Source organism: Rattus norvegicus, chromosome 11 (genome assembly GCF_021556685.1).
Source record: "Rattus norvegicus strain SHRSP/BbbUtx chromosome 11, alternate assembly SHRSP_T2T, whole genome shotgun sequence".
NCBI lineage: Eukaryota > Metazoa > Chordata > Mammalia > Rodentia > Muridae > Rattus > Rattus norvegicus.
Genome location: NC_141544.1, coordinates 87190417 through 87211685, shown reverse-complemented (window position 1 = coordinate 87211685; position 21269 = coordinate 87190417). Strand labels below are relative to the sequence as shown.

General features: G+C 38.1%; 1 protein-coding gene across 4 annotated transcripts in view; it reads left to right on the top strand.

Moving 5' to 3' along the window:
* Ostn (osteocrin) overlaps nucleotides 1-19905 on the top strand; it is a 36472-nt gene extending 16567 nt beyond the window's left edge. For 2 of the 4 annotated variants that reach the window (XM_087576621.1, XM_087576622.1), the window contains exons 4-5: nucleotides 15436-15532; nucleotides 18986-19616. In XM_087576621.1, coding sequence (XP_087432747.1) covers nucleotides 15436-15520 — 85 coding nt within the window. In that variant the 3' untranslated portion in view covers nucleotides 15521-15532; nucleotides 18986-19616. 4 annotated transcript variants of the gene reach the window in all.
* Nucleotides 19906-21269: the final 1364 nt, after the last annotated feature.

The window sequence follows — 21269 nt, the reverse complement described above, 5'->3', positions numbered from 1 at the left end:
TTCTGAGCACCCAAGTAGCAGATGACCACCATGTGTAACCCTAGTCAGCCCTAACAGATATGATGCCATCTTTGAAACTTTACAGGCACCAGGCATACATGTGATGCATAAGCATATAAGCAGGAGAAACACCCATACTCAAACGACATTACTTAATTAATTAAAATGGAAAGCATTCAACAGCATTCATATAGAAGGAAACATAGAAAGGGTAGGGTGTATAAAATTAAATCATTAGATTCTGATATTTGAATATTTAAACCATTTATGCAACATGTAACTTAAAATACTAAGAGATTATATGACGAGTTCACGAACTGAAATGAATGAAATTATATATTTCAGTTGGTAATACAGTTACTACACAAAAGAGATTTACACCGAGCAACTGCAAGGAATAATTTTACCACACAGTTCTGGGAAGAAGGATATGAGAAATGTCTATCAGTAGTAAAAGTTCACATTTAGATGCATGCGGTTCTGGGTTAGATATCTAGCACCAAGGAAAATAATGAAAACAATAAACCTTAAAACTCTCTTCAGAAATCATATTATGAGAGAAAGGTGAAGAAATCCCACTAAAATCAGAGACTAGACAAGGCTGCCCATTCTCTTCCTACCTATTCAATATAGTACTCGAAGTCCTAGCCAAAGCAATTAGACAACAAAAGGAGGTCAAAGGGATACAAATTGGAAAGGAAGAAGTCAAAATATCACTATTTGCAGATAATATGATAGTATACTTAAGTGACCCCCAAAATTCCAACAGAGAACTACTAAACCTGAAAAAACAACTTTAGCAAAGTGTCGGGGTATAAAATTAACTCAAACAAATCAGTAGCCTTCCTCTACTCAAAGGGTAAACAAGCTGAGAAAGAAATTAGGGAAATGACACCCTTCACAATAGTCACAAATAACATAAAATACCTCAGTGTGACTCTAACCAAGCAAGTGAAAGATCTGTGTGACAAGAACTTAAAGCCTCTGAAGAAAGAAATCGAAGATCTCAGATGGAAAGATCTCCCATGCTCATGGATTGATGGGATTAATATTGTAAAAATGGCCATCTTACCAAAAGCAATCTACAGATTCAATGCAATCCATATCAAAATTCCAACTCAATTCTTCATAGAGTTAGAAAAAACAATCTGCAAATTCATTTGGAACAACAAAAAACCCAGGATAGCAAAAACTATTCTCAACAATAAAAGAACTTCTGGGGGAATCACCATCCTTAACCTCAAGGTGGATTAGAGAGCAACAGTGGTAAAAACTGCATGGTATTGGTACAGAGGCAGGCAGGTAGATCAATGGAATAGAATTGAAGAACCAGAATGAACTGATACACCTATGGTCGCTTGATCTTTGACAAAGGAGCTAAAACCATCTAGTGGGGAAAAGTTAGCATTTTCAACAAATAGTTCTGGATCAACTGGAGGTCAGCATGTAGAAGAATGCAAATTGACCCATTCTTCTCTCCTACAAAGCTCAAGTCCGAGTGGATCAAGGACCACCACATAAAACCAAATACAGAAAAAATAATAGAAGAGAAATTGGGGGAAAGGCCTCAAACATATGGGCACAGGGGAAATTTTCCTGAACAGGAAAACCAATGGCTTATGCTCTAAGATCAAGAATTGACAAATGAGACCTCAAAAATTTGCAAAGCTTTTGTATAGCAAAAGACACTGTCACTAATACAAATGGTAACCAACAGATTTGGAAAAGGTCTTTACCAATCTGATAGAGGGCTAGTATCAAATATATATGAAGAACTCAAGAAGTTAGACTCCAGAAAGCCAAATAACCAGATTAAAATGGGCAACAGAGCTAAACAGAATTCTAAACAGAATACTGAATGACTGAGAAGCACCTAAACAAATGTTCAATATCCTTAGACAACAGGGAAATGCAAATCAAAACAACTCTGAGATTCCACCTCACACCAGTCAGAATGTCTAAGATAGAAAACTCAGATGACAGCAGATGCTGGCGAGGATGTGGAGAATGATGAACACTCCTCCATTGTTGGAGGGATTACAAATTGTTAAAACCACTCTGGAAAATAGTCTGGTGTTTCCTTAGAAAATTGGACATAGTACTACCTGACCAAGCTATACCCCTCCTGGGCATATACCCAAAAGATGCTCTGACATATAACAAGGACATATGCTCCACTATGTTCATAGAAGCCTTATTTATAATAACCAGAAGCTGGAAAGAACCCAGATGTCCTTCAACAGAGGAATGGATACAGAAAATGTGGTACATCTACACAATGGAGTACTACTCAGCTATCAAAAACAATGATTTCATGAAATTCATAGGCAAATGGATGGAATTAGAAAATATCATCCTGAATGAGGTAACACAGACACAAAAGAACACACATGGTAAGCACTTACTGATAAATGGATATTTCCCTGAAAGCTTGGAATAGCCAACATACAATTCAGAGACCACAGGAAGCTCAAGAAGAAGAAAGACCAAAGTATGGATGCTTCAGTTCTGCTTAGAAGAGAGAACAAAATACTCAAGAGAGGAAATTCGGAGACAAAGTATGGAGCAGAAACTGAAGAAAAGGCCATCCAGAGACTGCCCCACCTAGGGATCAATCCCATATACAGATACCAAACTGAAACACTATTGCAGATGACAAGAAGTGCTTGCTGACAGGAGCCTGATCTAGCTGTCTCCTGAGAGGATGTGCCAGAGTCTAACAAATATGGAGGCAGATGCTTGCAGGAAACCATTGAACTGAGAACGGGCTCCCCAAAGGAGGAATTAGAAAAAGTACTGATGGAGCTGAAGGAGTTGACAACCCATAGGAAGAATAACATTATCATACCACCAACTCCCCACACACACACCAGAGCTCCCAGGGACTAAACCACCAACCAAAGAGGTACCCAGCCACATGTGTAGCAGAGGATGACCTGGTTGGACATCAATTGGAGGAGAGGTCCTTGGTCCTGTGAAGGCTCTATGCGCCAATGTAGGGAAATGCCAGGACAGGGATCAGGGAATGTGTGGGTGGGTGGGTGGGTGGGAAAGCACCCTGGTATCCAGAGGGGAAAGGGGGAAAGGGGACAACATTTAAAATGTAAATAAATGCAATATTCAAGAAAAGAAATTATGTTATGGCTGATGATATTGATATTTCTATCCTAACAGTATTGATCAGCTATCATGAGATAACATGTAAAAACATATTTAATAATCTTGTTCCAGTGCTCCTGATGCTAACAAGAACTGAGGTTCACAGAGAGAAAGAAACAAGATAAAATCATTACACAAACCTATCAAATAAAAATTTAACCCCAAATATGACAAGATTTCAAGCAGCTTATGAAATAGTTATATTGGTCTGAACTACAAAAAAAAAACTGTATTTAATTTGAATATATTGAAAATTCCCCCCAAAAAAGTTAGCAATTTAACAGGCAGCCTGAGTGCTGAAACTGCCACCAAGGAAGGTCACTTCTCACTGAAGAAACATGTGAGAGTCCTCAGAGACAAAGCAGTACTAATTGCCTTCAAGATCTTTGTGTGGCTGATATGAGAGAGCTTCCTGGTAAGACTGCCTAGCCAAGGGACCGGGCACACACTTGGAAGCATTCCTGCTGAGGAATACTCCGAGCTGTGCTTGAAACACGAGCAACACTATGTTAATTGTTTAAGCCCATGAACGAAGACTGCTGTTTTAAACTGTTTGAATGCCATTTTTCCAACTCGAAGTGTGAAAGCTTGTACGTGAAGAAAGCCTTAAGCCTACCTTGTTTGCATGAACTCTACCACTAATGGATGTAAACTTTTCTATTCATTCTCTATTTATTCTCTTATTGTATGAAAAACATAAATAATGAGTTGATAGATGAGAAAGACAATTTCTTTTATGCAATTATTATGGCTAAAAGGTGAAAATGGAATAATACAGCTTCTATAACCTAAAACTCTAATATTGTGCTGGATTCGGACACTGTCACCAACTTCTGCTGTTGCTACAGAGGGAAAGGTCATCAAGGGCCCCTGGTGAAAGTACCAGGAAAATGGCATTGTTGAAAAACAGCCAAAAGAACAAGTAGCTAAAATTAATTTTGACTCTTGATCTAAATACCAATATTCAGCAAACATGAAGTCAGAAATCCCTCAGAGACACTTTGGTGAAGCAAGCAAGCACAAAATCCTAACTGTGCAAAACTAAAAACCAAATAGCTTGGATTTTTCAATAAACAAATTACAAGGGTTGGTATAGAGAAAAAATGATGGGAGAAACAGGGATGTGCCATCTGTCGCAGCCAGTCAATATTCCTGAAGCTAAGTTGTGGGGGCAGTGGCCATTGCTATATAAAATAAAAGAGAACTCTCATAGAATTGATCCCCTTAAGAAGCTAAGTGGGAGGTCTTTAGCTTTTCCCCTTTTCATGAGCTTCTCCCCACCTCCAACTCTTTCCAAAAGTTTGTCCATGCTAAAGAGAGGGAACAAATGCACAGTTCACACAGTGGCTGACCTTTGTTTTTGAGGAATTTAAGATTTGTTCTAGCTTAAAGTCTTAAATGATTTATATTTAACTTGAAATATAATATTTTATGCATTAGAATTAGATTTCAAGAGTATCCCCTCTAAGGTTTTCTGGCATCATTCATTGTCAAGGGAAGGTCACAGGAATTCATGTTCTTACCTGTAAAGCATATATTAAGAGATTTGTACACAAGACAGGTCGAAAACAAGGGAGGTAGATTGTAACTACTGCATTTCTATAAGCCTGGACTTTGAACGTATTTACATTTCAACTCAAGGTTTTCTATGTATGGCAAGGTTACGAGCATTCCTGACTTGTTCTTTGCACTGACCATTAAAGTAAAGGCTGTGTTTCAGTTATATGGTGATAAAACTGAGAAAGTCATTTCTGTCCACATTAGTAGGTTCGGTTTACATGAGTGTATGGTCTGGTCTGAGCAAACAGAGTTCTGAATACATTATGCACATAATTGTATACCTGTTAAACAATATTTAGGAAGGAAAAACTATATGCTTTGGAAAGATCTCCTTAATGATGAAACCAGAAAGATGAAGAAAAAACAGAAAGAAAAATGAGTTAAACAGACCAGAGTGCAAGTCAGAGCTTCTGAAGTAATGGGGGGAGGGGTCTAATCCTTCTCATTTTCTGCTGTTTGACGTATTTTTCATCTAAATATGATACCAAATTTATTTTTAGGTGATTGGGAAAATTACTTTGACTTATAAGGAAAATTCAACTATGATTTGATTTTAACTATTTTTCCCATTTGAGCGCACTTATTTAACATCTGACATTAATGACTGTCCATACCGTTTGTGTAAATCACAAGAAACAAGCATGATTGCATTCTCAGTGTACAGAATGGCCCTTTAATGCTACTGATGATTGGCCTGGACATTTTCTGAAGAATGATGTTAGACAATATTGAATTTATCTTGCAAACCCAATAATATTACTCTACATTTGAACATTTTTGCAGGTATTATTCACATAATCCCATTAATATTTTGAGGTCAGCAAACCGAGTAATGTTACAGGAAGAATTAGGCGACACTTCAGAAATATACATTTTTGAAGGGACTATTTCACCAGAAGGCTGTATAGAAACTATAAATATAGTCTAATGATGGTAGAGACACAGTAGCCCAAGGGCCTGGCCTGAGCACACAAAGAAAGAGGGGCCTGCAAGTTAGGATAAGATTAAGAAATTAGAGATCAGTGGGTGTCATTCAAGAACATAACTCATTGAAAACCTTCACGGGGGAGTTTGAGGGGGACAAGGAAAAAGTAATTCCAAGATTTTTCTTCTTCCTCCCCTCTCTCTAGCCAAGGCCACCTGTTGCTGGACTCAACAGCAAACCAAGAAATAATAGAACAGTTATGTATTTCAAATAGTTCAATCCCCCAGGGCTTAAAGCTTTATGAGAAAATATAAGCAGACAAGTCAGAAGAGAAGATGAAAAATGCTTAATTCAATCACTCACCTGCTACAGATCTGGGTCAGTAAACACTTGTTCTAGAGCATTACTCTTATAAATTTGGGACAGAAGAACTCCATAAGATGTAATTAGAAAAGAAGACTTATACCTCACCCACGTGTATTCAGATCAACCTGGGAAGATTGTCTCCCTCTCTCAGGTGATATCAAAGGCAGGTATGATGATACCCCTGCTAACGTGTTTCCTTTAACTTGTCTTTTTAAAAAGTAATTAATTAAATACCCATTTATGTCCCTTCATCCAACCTATGGTCTTATAAAAGCGTCCCTTTACTTGGCTTCAGCCCATTGAAGCAGGGCAGTTTACCGGGGAAGGGGCCGGGGTGTGTTACCTTTACTCTGTGTTCTCCGTCACGTTCCTGCACTACGTGTCTTTGTTCTCTCTTCCAACCAAATGGGCAGTAAAGCAAGACTGACAAGCACAGTCAAACCCTACCTTTGTTAGCACCTGTGGCTTCCGAAATCCCCTTAAAGGGGGATGTTTCTTCTGACCAGCGTAGTATCTACTGGAACTGCTCTAAACAGCCTTGCCCCAAACAGTCCTTTCCCTCTGGGAAGCCAAGTATATTTTTCATCTGTGTCCCGGATGGATTCTTGGCTTTTCCATTCAGTGCCTCCACCAGCATTCCTGCAGAGGGGGCACCCGTCACAGCTGTTGGAAAGCTCTCAGAAATTCCCCCATCATAATAACCCGAGGCAATTCTAACCATAGGCTACATATCTTGATTTTGGTCAGTGAGTAAAGCTGTTTCATGAGCAGTCCCCTCCTCGCTGCATGGAGTCAGGTCTCAGTTTTTTGCTTTTTTTCTTTGGAGCTCGGGACCGAACCCAGGGCCTTGCGCTTGCTAGGCAAGCGCTCTACCACTGAGGTAAATCCCCAACCCCTCAGTTTTTTGCTCTTAGATATTGTCTGCCACCAGATTCTCTCAGTGGTGTTCTCAAAGGCCTTATTTTCTTAAAAAGTAGAAGGAAAGCATTTCTATTACCCAGTACCTTGATCCCAAGAAATTCCTCCAGACTCATCTGACCATACTTCCTTTGAGATTTAAGATTGGAAACAATACAGTTGTATTAACATCCTTCTAAATACTACATAATCCACGGCCTTACTTGAGAATGCAATAGAAAAAATATTTGCTACCTAGTCTATTTTCAGTTTAAGAACATCATTCTAAGAAACTGATTCATGTGAAAGGATGGAGATATTGTGATCTTCATTTTATACTTCTCTGACATGATCTAGTTATGAATTGTATGTTTTCATTTAACTTCAAGTCAAATGGCATTCCCCTTAAAATTATTTGCTACATAGAACATAAAATTCTACAGGAATAACGTGTTTATCAAAGGCCAGGAATTTGATACATTAAATAAATTCTCAGCATTCCATACCAATGATGAGTAGGGCCTTACCCTACACACGTTGGAGATCCAGACCAAAGTGGAGAATAGTGGGGTCAGATTCAATTTATTAGTGTGATTGTACTTCTCAATGACAGTTCAAAAAAAATGATGAACAGCTTGACATTTTATACCCTTTTTGATGCACTGTGAGACAATGTGACAGACCTGGGCCAGCTGAGTCCCCCACAGTCCATGCCAATTTTTTCAACTTCTATTTAGTGATGCCTGGAGGAATTAATTCAAATAGGCTCTATTTCAGATGTTGGAACACAGGATAGGATTCAGAGGGTAGTGCCCCTTTTATAGGCCCCTGTGGTCCTTGTTAAAAGGCCTGTCTATTCACTGGGAAATGCCATCGAGCATAATGATCTCGGACCCTGCTTGCCAGGACTTGCTTTTTTATTGCCCGTCTCTTCTCACCTCAGCCCAGCACCACATGTTTGTCAGCCTTACCTAACTTACATATGAAGGTCAATAACTTTCAAAAGGATAATGCTTAGTTGAAAGACAGATTGCAGTGTGCTTTATTATCACTTCCAAAAAGAAAGTTCAGTGCAGCATTTTAGTGTTAGTCTATTTGCTAGGGAGAAGTGTGATAGGGATATAATGTATGTAAAGAATAAGAATTAAATTTAAAAAAAACAGTACAAAGTAGAAAATGAAAAGGTAGAAGTTTAAAAGAAAAAGTTTCAATACATCCTCAAGAAGGTCATAAATCAAGCCAGGAAGGATCACTGCGTCAGAGCCTACAACAATGTATAGCATTCCTAGTGAACTGGGACTACATTATCTTGGTTGCTTACAGTTCGATATTTATTCAGTGCTCAGGTTTTTATCTGAATGCTTGTGTGTTCACACAGCTCATTCCTTGTACAGAATATTTTAGAAGATAACACTACCAGGGCAGAACCACCATCACAAATGTAATAGACTTTGTGTAAGCTAAATGACTACTTTTGAGATAGCATGCTAAATCAGATGTAACCTTTCTCACTGAAGCAGCACTTCCCTTTATGGTCTAAACCACCTGTGAACCCACAACTTAAGAAAGCTCTCCATTAGAAAATGACTGACACCTTGCCCTACCCCTTAATCTCTCCTTCCCAGGGGAAGAATAGCCTTAGTGGCTTGGTCGTTTGAGCAGGAGGAACTGAATATGCTCCCCATATCTACTTGCTTCCCGTCTTTATGGGGTAACAAGTCCTTTCCATGCAAGTCTATCTAATGCATGGAGGTCCTTGACATGCCGGTGGACTGCCATGTTTTTCTTCATTTTCTTTGAAGAAAAATCTGAGCATGTTTCTTTCCCTCTATATGCACAGAAACTATGTGAGAAAAAGGTCTTGGGGTACTCAATTTTAGATACTTAGCAATTCGTTGTCTACTACTTTGATACTTGTGATAAGAAAGCACTCCAATCAGGATATGTGTCTCCAAACACTGTAGGGACCATACAGTAGTCTATAGTCAGTCACCCCTGAATTCTACAATTTCATTTCCAAAGTGAAGAATGCAGAAAGAATGAGGGTCATGTTCAAATGTAACTAATCCACTTGGAATGAATGGTATGTCACGTTGATGGCAGACTGAAAAAGACCCCAGCGAGACCTGAGACACATAGAAGAAAATGCCCACAATTCATGGTTAAATTTGAAAATAAAGAATTGAGCAGGCTTTCAATTTTATGTAGGGTCAAGAAAAAAAATTCAATTTGAGTCATTAAGTTGTTTTGAGTAGTCAGCATATAATGTATTTTTTTCTTCAAAACTACATCTAGGATTAATATAAAAATAGGATGTAAATAATCAACACATATACTTGACTAACCCTTTTATTTGAGGTTCCCGGAAGCCAGAGAATCTACTTCCAAAATGGCTCGCTCACATGGCTAGAATGTCCCTGTTTCTCTTAGGATATTGTCAGGGGATTTCTGTATTTTGCCATGTGGACATTTTATGGGGCTCTTAGGAAAATGGCAGCTAGATACCCACCAAAACTAGTGGTCTAGCTAAGAAAGGCAGAAGCACAGTAGTTCAAAGAACTTCACATGAAGCCATTTACACACTGATTATAGAAGATGAATTTGTCCAGTGTAGAAGACTACACACTGAGGAAATTATTGGAACCTAAATTGGAAGCTGGTTGCTTCAGCCTTGTTAATATTTTTTACTATAATATAATTTGTTGTTTTGATGATCTAAATTATAAACCTATTGAAAAGAACATTCTCTCTGTCTGCCTTTTTGTTTCTGTCCCTCTGTCTCTCTCTCTGTCTCTCTCTGTGTGTCTCTGTCTCTGTGTCTGTCTCTCTGTCTCTCTCTCTCTGTCTCTCTCTCTGTCTCTCTGTCTCTCTGTCTCTCTCTCCATATATATATATATACATATATATATATATATATAACTTACAACAAACCAAATTCAACAAAGTATGTGGTCTTTATGGTAACAACTATGACAGTTTTTCAAAGACATCAAAATTGCTTAAGTGATACATTATCTGGAATAGCAAGACACAGTTATAACAATTTTAGTTTCCTACAAATTGACTTACACCATACAGTCAATGCAATTCTAGTCAAAGCTGCAATAACATTTGTAAGTAATTCAATCAGCTGAATCTGTTATTACAAGTGAGAAAGAACTCATTAAATAAGATGAAAACATGTATATACATTGAGGCAACATTAAAGATTATCTTTATGAAAAAGGAAAGTTAAGGGCAGAGGTAAAAGATACTCAAAGACATAAAACTGATGAAGTGTCATATTCAGTGTATTCAAAGGTCAGCTACCATCAAATTTGAAAGAAAATCAAAAAAAATCAAATTAATATGAAAAATAGCATATCTAAGCAGACACTTTCAAAAGAAAAAGATCAAATTGGGCAATGAGCCGATGAAAACACAGGAAGCTACAGTAGTAATATATGAGCCAATTATAAGCAGTATATGATATAAGCTATCAGACTGTCAAAACTGTAAAGACATGCCCCAGGGGTCTGGTACACTCTTGAAATAACAGAAACTGTGACACATAGACATCGGGATGTAAATAGATACAAATGCAGAAGACAATGTGATACTAAATAATAAAATTAAATGTGGCTATAGGTAGCATTTCCAATTTTGAAAATACACTGTCCAGAAATCCCTAAAATTAAAAGATGTGTATGAGGTAGTTTTCAACTGAACAGTACATGCTAATGCCAAACAATTCAATTCCCCAGACTTTCCTGGGAGGCAGGATGAACAGACAAATGCTAGATAAGCATCCAGTGGAACTCAGAAAAGAAAGAAAAGAAAAAGAAAAGCAGCTATACACAACAACACAAACACATTTCAAAATACATAGCTTTGCTGAAACGGAGAATTTATATATGATGCCTTTTATTTTTATACAGATTTACTGAGGTATGGTTGGCAAAAAATAAAGTTTCTCTACGGAAACAGACTTGGGCTGATGAAATGACCCAGTGAGTAAAAGTGATTGCCTAACATTTGGTTGGATTCCTGAGACCCAAGTGAACTGACTCCCCAAATTCTTCTCTCACCTACACTGCACAACACACACACGCACATGGAGAGAGAGAGAGAGAGAGAGAGAGAGAGAGAGAGAGAGAGAGAGAGAGAGAGAGAGGTTTTAAATACAAAAACAAATAAAAATGATTTTAATATATAGATACACTTTGAAATTTGCTCTAGTCAAGCTAATTGACTAAAACTGGCTCGCATTGCCTCGCATTGTATCTGATTTTATAATAAAAGCACAGGATTTTCTCATTTAACAAACTTCTAATGCCTCAGATGTTCTACAGGCATAATTATTAATGCAGTTATTTGTAATAACAGTATTATATTATTCGCACTGGTAACACTACAACAATAACCAGTATTAGTTTGTACCTTGGGTCTGCAGCACACAAAATTCTAAACCTGCCTGAAATAAGTGTCATCATTTTGAACAATACATGATAATGAGATAATGAGAGGCAAGAACATAGCTGCACCAAGCTTGAGTGTACAAAGAACCCCTGGGACTTGACCACCAGAGGCCTGCTACGTGGGAGGGGACAGTGGGATGTCTACTGCACAAGTAAAAGTCCGTATTGTTTGCTGGATGGCAAGTTTGGATGCAGTTTTTCATTTTCTTTAATCAGGCAGTGATAATTGGTGGGCCCCCTGGCTTGTGTGGGGCAAAACGAAATAAAATGTTTAAATACAATTTTTCTATTGCCCTTTCACAACAGTGAGCCAGCTTTAGAAAGAAGGATGGATACAGAGATCAAATAAAGTCTTATTTGTCATGAAAACTATATTTTATTACCAAAATAAAAAGATGTTGAAACTAAAGAACCCCAAAACATGCTTATATTGTGTGACAGAGAAGCCATCTCTTTCAATTTCTAACAGGATATTTATCTATGAAAATGGCCAATTCTTTTCACTTGGTTCTGCCCCCTGAGTCTGGTCCTCTGCTCTGAAATAGCTGAAATCGTCATAAATAATTCAATGGAGCTGAGAAGAACATCAACTAAAGATGTGTGTAAACCTCTCTCTCTCTCTCTCTCTCTCTCTCTCTCTCTCTCTCTCTCTCTCTCTCCCTCTCTCTCTTTCTCTCTCTCTCTGTGTGTGTGTGTCACTCTATCTCTGTCTCTCTGTCTCTCTGTCTCTCTCTCTCAAACACACACACACAGAGAGAGAGAGAGAGAGAGAGAGAGAGAGAGAGAGAGAGAGAGTTGCTGTGTTTTCAACATAAACTGGGCACATGGAAAGATAAAAATATAACCACGTAGTACCTAACTAATAAGGGTGTTGAATTAATGAACAATTCCAACAGCTACTATTGGAATTTTATCAGAAAATATGGAGTCGCTTAGCAAAACAGAATTGTAGAGGATGCCAGAAACAGTAGGTAAAAGATGATAAATGACCAAGTCCTATTTCACAATTCCAAACACAGCTCAGATCAGACTTGGGAACTGTCAGAGGGCACAATAGGTGTGCGATTTGGACAGAGGAAAGTTAATTATTTTGCTTTTTCCACAAGGGTAGCTTTGCTCATTTGTTTAAGCAGGAAATCGTTAACTACAGCAAAGCAAGAAAACTGTTACCTACAGTTATTTTACCTTAGTTTTAGAAAACAAGTATAATAACCAATAAATGTTGCATTGCGATGTATATACTCTATAAGAATAGTACACTTTTTATATAAAAAACCTAATAGAACTCATTTTTTCACAGCACGTGACCCTAAAGTGGGTTTGAGAGCAGTAAACGTAGCATTTACGTCTCAGCTGCCATTTTCTTCCCCTTTTAAAACCTGGGAAGAATTGATTCTTCACTTCCTTATTTCTTGTCACTCTGAGCATTCTCTGCTGTCCAATATTGGCTTCTGTTGACCCAGACCCTGGAGTTTTATTGATGGATAATTAGCGAAGAAATCAATTTAAAGAAATAAGGGATGACCTCAGTTTAATACTGTGTAGTCATTAGCCCAGTAGCATAAAGACATCAACCCTAAATCATACACAGAAGTGTACCTATTCACGGTGATACCACACTAAGTTACAGTCACCCATCTCACAATCTTGTTCATCATGCACTCCCTGTCAACTCAGCCCCATTTTCGCAGGCTTATCTTCGGTTAGGTGGGGCGTGCCTGATTTCTGGCCAATGGGCGGTATATAAAGCCCCCTTTGTCCCTGCACTCTCTTGCCTTGTCTTCCACCAGGACGCAGATGACATGAGAGTGTCAGCCTACCTTGATCTTTCCAGCTTCTGGGGAAGCATTTTCATGTCTTTTAAATTGCTGGGAAAATTTAACTCTGTGCGCTTGAGGAACTGGGGTCTCATTTTCTTTGCTAAAACCTCAAGGAGCCATGGCGTTTCTTCAGTCCTGACTCTCGGTGTCTTCAGGTTGTTGTTGGTGTTATAGTCCTCCTCAGACTGCTCTTACTGTGGTGCCTGATGCACTCAGCTGTGGCTATCAGCTGGTTTTAAGAGCAACTGTGCAAAGGTATCAGGTTTACTCAGTTAACCCAGTATAATCTTCCAGTCTTTAATTTTATCAGAAAACCATTTTGAGAATGTAAAATTACATAGTATGATTCTGAGAGTTGTAGAGTGAACACTGGTGAGAACCCATTATTCTGATTAGTACAAGAAAATAATGTTGAATCAAAAGTATATTTATGTTAGAATTGGTAAACATAATTAATTTAAAATACAGAACAGAGCCAGGCATAGCAGTATACACCTTTAATTCCAGCTCTCGTTAGGCAGAGGACAGATGGATCTTTCTGAGCTCAAGGCCAGCCTGGTCTACATAGTGAATTCTAGGACAGCCAGAGCTACTTTTAGGAGACCTAGTCTCAGCACCCACTCCACAAAATAGTAAAAAAGTAAAATTAAGTTAAATACAGAGGAGAATTTTTTATTCCGGCATACATTATTTACAATTACACCAAACTTTTAAAGCATGGCTACTATGTCAGTGTCATATAACTCTTGGATATTGACTTTAAGCTAATTCTACAAATTATGTGTTTCAGATTATTTAATAAGTTGAAATATATATGCGCAATTGGTAATCAGGAAACCAAGACATTCAAACAGAAGACACCTCCTAATAGAAAATTAAAAATTAAAGGGGAAGTAAAGATGTAGATATATGCAGTAAATATATGAGGGAAAATGTAATAACAGCTATGGGGCTTTGAATAGGAAAGGCCCCCAGAGAGTCATGGGATTGAATGCTTAGCCCTTTGGGAATGGCACAATTAGGAGGTGTGGCCTTGTTGGAGGAAGTGTGCCCCTGTGGAGGTGGACTTTAAGATCTCATGCTCAAGCTAAGCCTAGTGTAGCACACAGTCTCCGTCTCCTGCACGAAGATCAATTGTAGAGCCCACAGCTCCTCCAGCACCATGCCGCCATGCTTTCTGACATGATGATAATGGACTAAACCTCTAAAAGCCAGCCCCAATCAAATGCTTTTCTTTATAAGAGACACCATGGTCATAGTGTCTCTTCAGAGCAATGATACCCTAACTAAGACAGAAGACATTGAAGATATTGTGAATCAAACCTTTGTTTACAGTTCTGAGCTGTTGAACACTGAGAGTCCTCACGTAAGGGAATACATTTCACCTCACAGAAGTAACGATAGCTTGAAAGAGAGTGTGCCCCATGGAACCAAATGGTTGCGTTTTAGTCCCCAGTCGGTGACACTGCTGCTTGGGTAGGTCTAGGAAGTATGGTTTTGCTGAGGATGGGCTTCGAGGTTCAAAGCCTCCCGCCATTCCCAGCCCATTCTAAGTGCTTGAGGTTCAGCTTGTAAACTCGCGGCTTGCTGCTTCAGTTGACATGCCTGCTCACTGCTACACTTCCCTGCTGTGTGGTGATAAACTCTTATCCTTCTGGAACCCTAATCCCAAATAAACCCTTCCTTCTACAAGTTGCCTTCGCCATGGTTTTTTATCACAGCAACAGAAAAGCAACTAATACAAAAGTTACTGTATCATTACAGTTCATTTCCTCAACCAATATTTAACATAGAAAACATCAAAGCAGATGTAGATTTTTCCTAGATCTCTACGAGAAAGCATGAGAGGCAGGCTTCCACCACTTCAATTTTAACATCTATACATTTTCCTTTCTCCAACCATTATCCTTGATGAAATATAAATGGATTTTAACAAGATCCATTTAGAGGCATAAGAGCAGTAAGAGAATGAAACCCGCTAAGGGAGCAGGATTTATCAACTGGATCATTGACAGTTTAATATGTTGACAAGACCTGGGTTTTTATGGGATCTAACTGATTTGAACTGATTTGAACCAGCCTCTCCAATTTTAATTTTCTTAACATATGGGCAGAGAGAATGGCAACTGGTAAATAATATCTATCATGTTTTGCTTCTACTTCTAAAGAAAACCCACCATTACATCAAAAACAAGAACAATGGTTGATAACTTGGATGTTGGTTTAAAATGTTCTTTATGGTTTGTTACAGGAGAGTAGTTGATCATTCAAAAAAGCGATTTGGTATTCCCATGGATCGAATTGGTAGAAACCGTCTCTCCAGTTCCAGGGGCTGATGGATTCTCATCGTGAGTACAGTCCCAACAAGTGTACTATGGGCAAGTGCCCAAAAGCATTTTACACTAGCTGAATAGACTCGTGTCTACTTGCAAATGTTTCCTTTGGGATTTTTTTTTAGCTTATATAATACATATTGACAAATATTTCTTTAGTCAGTTAACATATTCATGTTAAATCATTCAGGAGACCATTAGACAGGAAATAGATCCTACCAAGAGTGCCCAAACTTTCAAGATTGCAACATGACATTTTTACCTATCTGCAAAGTTCACAATCAACATACAATCAAGTTTTAAAAATTCACACACACACACACACACACACATACACACACACACACACAATCTTATAATAGTTGAAGCATGTTTACAGTTTGTATTGGGCTGCATTCATAGATACCCCAAGTCAAAGGCTGTGCTTGGAAACACTTGAGGAACAACTAGATTTTATCTTTCAAATAGAAAAGTCACTCATTCCAATGCTTTATAAAATAAATTTAGCTGTTTTCACATAATCCTGTGCAATTATCCGTTCATATGCACATACAGGTTAAGATTCTAATTAACACATGTCCTAGTCAACTTGAATTGTTAACCTGGCATAGTACAAAACTATTTTGAGAGGAAAACCTGGCTGAGAAACGGCCTGAATCAGATTGACCTGTGGGCATGTGCGTGGGTGACTGTCTTGTCTGTTAAATGAAGCATGAGGTCCAAGTCTACGGTGAGCAAAAACATCCCCCAGGGCTTGGAGTTTATAAGAAAATTAGCTAAGTGTGAGCATGGGAGCAAGCCAGACATGGGCCAGCAAACAGCTTGTCTCAGTTTCAACCTCCAGCTTCCGGCCTGGAGTTCCTGCCCTACCTTCCCTCAGTGATGGGCTGTGAGCTGGAAGTAAAGCCAAGTCTCCTCGAGTCTCTTTTGGTCAGAGAGCAATAGGAGGAAAACAGAAGAGCACAATAAAGCCCTTTTATTTCCTTAAAATATGTCATAAAAATGGCAAATTGTCCGTTGACTTTGAAATCTAAGCACAAAGCTTTCTTCCAGTAAAGCTTATGAAATTCCATCCTTCCCCGCAAATAGTTCTAGCGACCTGCGACCTCTCTCACCATCTACATACGGAGACATGAGAGTTGTATTTTCTACTTTTTTTCATGACATTGACCTTTCATAGTTTAAATTATAATATTTTTCTTTCCCCTCAAATACTCCAAACTTATTATGAGGGTCAATATTTTCTGATAATGACTTAGCTAAGAGAATTACAGATGCCCATGAGTCTGTTGAAGTTGATGTTCTGCAAGCACGAGAACTGAGTACACATACAAATCAGAGTATGCGCTGACTGCAAGGAGGAGCGCTGCCTTTTGAACAGCACCACCTTCAAACCCGCCTGAAGCTGCTTCTCTCATATCTAGAAATAGACTAAATGCGACCACTCCTTGGGTCTGCTAAGAACTCCCGCATTTATATTTGAGTGGGAATTAGTAATGCCTATAAAAAGCCAAGCACTTCCTGGAAACAAGGGCACATCCTCCAACTTCCTGATACATTCGCATGGCCCAGAGACTGATAGAAATCTCACTGATTTCTATCTATTCCACTCTGCGTTGCCATATCACATGCTTTTGTAGTTCTGAATTCCCCCCAAACTGTACATGACAGCCAACATAAGAAACTCATTTTCATATGAACATTAACACCCTAGACCTCTGGACAGAAGGAAGACAGCTCAACTGTTACCAAGTCCACTTAGTGTACACTTAACAAAACCCACTCTGTGTCTTCGCAAGTATGATCCATACTAGTCAGACCTGGAGACAACGATATCAGAAGAGAAGGTTTAAAAGGAAACTTTGACATCACACATTTCTCTTTTATCCATGAATCACTGTGTGTTCACCTGCTTAGTTCTTGTGTCTTTGTAATTCCCCAGCATTGCCACCAATATTTCCCAGACATTTATTTCCTCGTGTGAACATTTGACATTTGAATGGATAACAAAACCTATAAAATAACATCATTTTTATTTAAACTTCTCTCGTTTCTAATACATTTTTCTTATTGTTGCCGTATCCCTTTGAATTGAATGAGAGTAACTTGCACAGCATGGTATTGACAAGCAAGCATTGTTAAATGACGTCCACACAGACAATTAATTACAGGTTTAAGGATGTGAAGTCTTGTTTAACCCAAACAGTTTAAAAATTACAGCTGTTGCTGGATATTGGTGTAAATGACATTTTATAGATCTTGTTCATAGCACGATGGAGACATCAGGTGTTCTGTACTCTGGGTTAATGTTTTCTGTGCGGTTCATCAAGTTTTCTTGGTTCCTAGCTATTGACGTTGGTTGTAAGCCTCACTGGTCATGTTTTTTAACATTCAGTTGGTAAATGGGATCAAGCCAAATGTCTTTCTCATACCGGGCAAGTGTAATGCCGCTTAGCTATACCTCCAGCCCTAACCTGTAATGGCGGCAAGCAACAGAGAAAGTATGCTCGAACCGTCTGCTACACTTCCGGTAGGGCTGAGGTGCTTTCCCTTGCAAGAGACTTGGCTATGTGTTTTGACCTTCTGGGTTTCACTTTGAGTTTCCACACTAAAAGCGAAACTGCTCTCTAGTCAAAGAAAAATATCTTGGTTTAAGGCCAAGGCAACATACTGCTGCTAGGAACTAACAAATTTTCCTGGGGAAATACCAATTGCTTCTCTGTTGTATTTTGGAAAGGAATATAATCTGATATTTATATGTTTTTATCCCTACAAGCACTATATCATGCTAAAGTTTTAAGATCGTAGAAGCATTGGCTTAAGCAACTCACATTCAAAGCTTTTGTAGGTGGAATTAGAAACTTCGGGATTGAATTCAGGATTGATGACATTAGAAACAGCCTTGATGCAGCCGTCACTTGCTAGGACCTGAATTATGACTTTCCTCAATTGTGTGACTCACATATCATTGTTTTAAATTGATAATTTTATCATAGGATGTTGTTGATACCACCATCCAGATAAATTGATAGAACTCTAAAATGCAACATAAATCTCACAAATTCTTGTTTTAAGGAGCAGAGTCCGGTTATCAATGTGTATCCAAAAATTAAGCAAGCATTGGTCAATCTTGCCTTGTCTTCCTTTTGTTTTTTCTTGACAACATCCTTTTAACTAAGATATAAAACTAAAAGAAATTAGATAAAGTTGATATCTGAAAAACTAACAAATAGAATTTTCACTAAAACTTGAGCCTAGGCTCTTAGCTTTATGCATCACAAATGCTCTTTAAACTCACTAGTATTTGAAATTACTATTTATATTACGGTATAAAATATGCTGTGTAACTAAAAGCTGCCATGAAGTACCATGTGGTGAAAAGACTGCATCTCTGTTAATGTTGTGGGTTTTCCTATGATCTACCAAGTGCAAGAACACTTCTAACACCTTGCAATTTCACTTTTACAGATATGACTTACTTTCGTGAAATGCCACCAAAGGATAGAAGACACTTCAGTGAAGTTCTTTCCTACCCCTTTTGTCAAGGAACTGCCTTCTACAAACCTTTCCAAAGCCTGATACTCCTCAGCCCGTCATGTCCTGGTGTTGCTATTCAATTGAGTTGTGCATGGATACCTTTGAAAGTATTTTTCAATGATTCACACATTATAACATGGCCCTTGATCCTACTTTTTAAAACAGCAGTCAAATATAATGTATTTTCTTGCCATTAATATTTTCACATTTCAGTTATCCAATGTACTTTCTAGTAACCTAGTGTTTAAAGGTCTGATGATGTGGGCTGGGGATTTAGCTCAGTGGTAGAGCGCTTACCTAGGAAGCGCAAGGCCCTGGGTTCGGTCCCCAGCTCCGAAAAAAAAGAATAAAAAAAAAAAAAAAAAAAAAAAGGTCTGATGATGTAAAGAAATAAGAAATGAACACATAGTGATTTATATTGGATTTTTTTTTTAGTTTTTCTGAAGTTTGTCAAATTGTTGAAAACTTCAACTCCAAGCTTAGAAAAGAGACAGTAAATGAGTGTTTGCTTCAACTGTGACAGAAGGCTACAGTAAAGACAAATAAATTTTGAGAAACCTGAGCATTTGTGTTTTTTAGTAACTAATAACTAAACGTTAATATAGGGAAAGCTAGCATAATTGCCCCGTGTGTAATATTCTGACAAGCTCTGAATTTGAAAGACTCATTTGAAAAGAAGTTACTGCCTCTCTTGTTTATTTTTACTAGCCTAAGTGTGAATTGTGCAAATGTTTCCTCACTAGCAGCTTTTTTCTTTTTTCTTTTTTTCAGCATTCAGTGATTTTAAGCTAAAATCCCAACCAAATAGTGCTTTGTGTTTTTAAAAAGGTATGAAAATCAATATTAGCCTACAATCTCTCATATTAAAAGTTTGAAATTTAGCTTGACACACAGATTTTTCTGCATTAGTTTAATTAAAATTAAGCTATGAGAGCAAGGAATCCAGATCAACAGTACAATGCCTGTCTAAAATGAAAGAGATACATTTTCTGCATAATTGGTATGGTGGCTCGTGCCTGTCATCCCAGCCCTTGGAGGTAAGAGCAGGAGGATCAGGAATTCAAGGCCTCCCTCAGCTAAGTAGAAGATTTGAGGTCAGGCCTGGCAACTTGAGTCTTCTGTTTCAAAAGGAGAAAAGAAACATGGAACAAAAGAAAGGAAAGGAAGGAAGGAAGGAAGGAAGGAAGGAAGGAAGGAAGGAAGGAAGGGAGGGAGGGAGGGAGGGAGGGAGGGAGGAAAAAGAAGACAGTTATGCAATCATATAACAGTTTAAAGAGATCACACTACATTTTGATCTGAGCTCCATTCTGTGTAGTGCGTGCATTTGTCTCATGTCTCTAATGAAGAAAAAGAGAAAAACACCTGTCCAACTTAAAGGTACTTCAATTCATATATGTTAGTTTTTACCACCACATTGGAAAGAATAGAAAAATAAATAGCAATATTCTAGTTGAAATGGGGGTCTTCTTATACATAAATTAAGACATCAGTTATGTTAATAATAAGATGTCCTATCTCTTTATTTTTAATCCAATGTATCAGTAAATTAAACTCTATGTCCCTGGGAAACCATCAATTTTAATGGTTATGATCTTAAAAATATGTATTACCCTTTTTCTCTTTGTTTCTAGAGATCCTAGAACAAATGAATATGTAAATATGAATTTCAGAGTTCTACTGTTAACTACATAACCATTGCATATGAGGGTGTAATCTAGGCTACAATACCTTAAAGTTTATACTACACAAAATTTACCAAATTGTACTTTCTGTCCTCGTATTACTTGGAAATTAAATTTCTTAAATTTTTAAAAACTGAATGGAATCTTCTGAAAAGTACCAATGGCATTCTATGTAATGCCTATGTCTCGATGTATGAAAATATCATTCAATTCTTCCAAAGAAAGTAAATCTGAGAAAAGGTAAGTAGGGATTTTAGTCTTTTAAGCGTGGGGTTGGCGCTCACGTTCAGTCTTGTACACAGGAGCATCCTCAGTTCTTGTCCCTCAGGCTTATTCCTGTGCATTTTTCGGCTGCCAAGGAAGGGCACACAGACACCATATGCATGGCGCTTAAGCTGCTAAGTTGGTTTTCTTCTCACTCTCGCCTCTTTTCAACACGGAATCTACTTTTAATCCAATCTGTTATCTACATTTCCAGGTTTTTGAGAGTTTTAAGAAAACAGCACCATTTATGGGTGAATCTTCTACCTAAA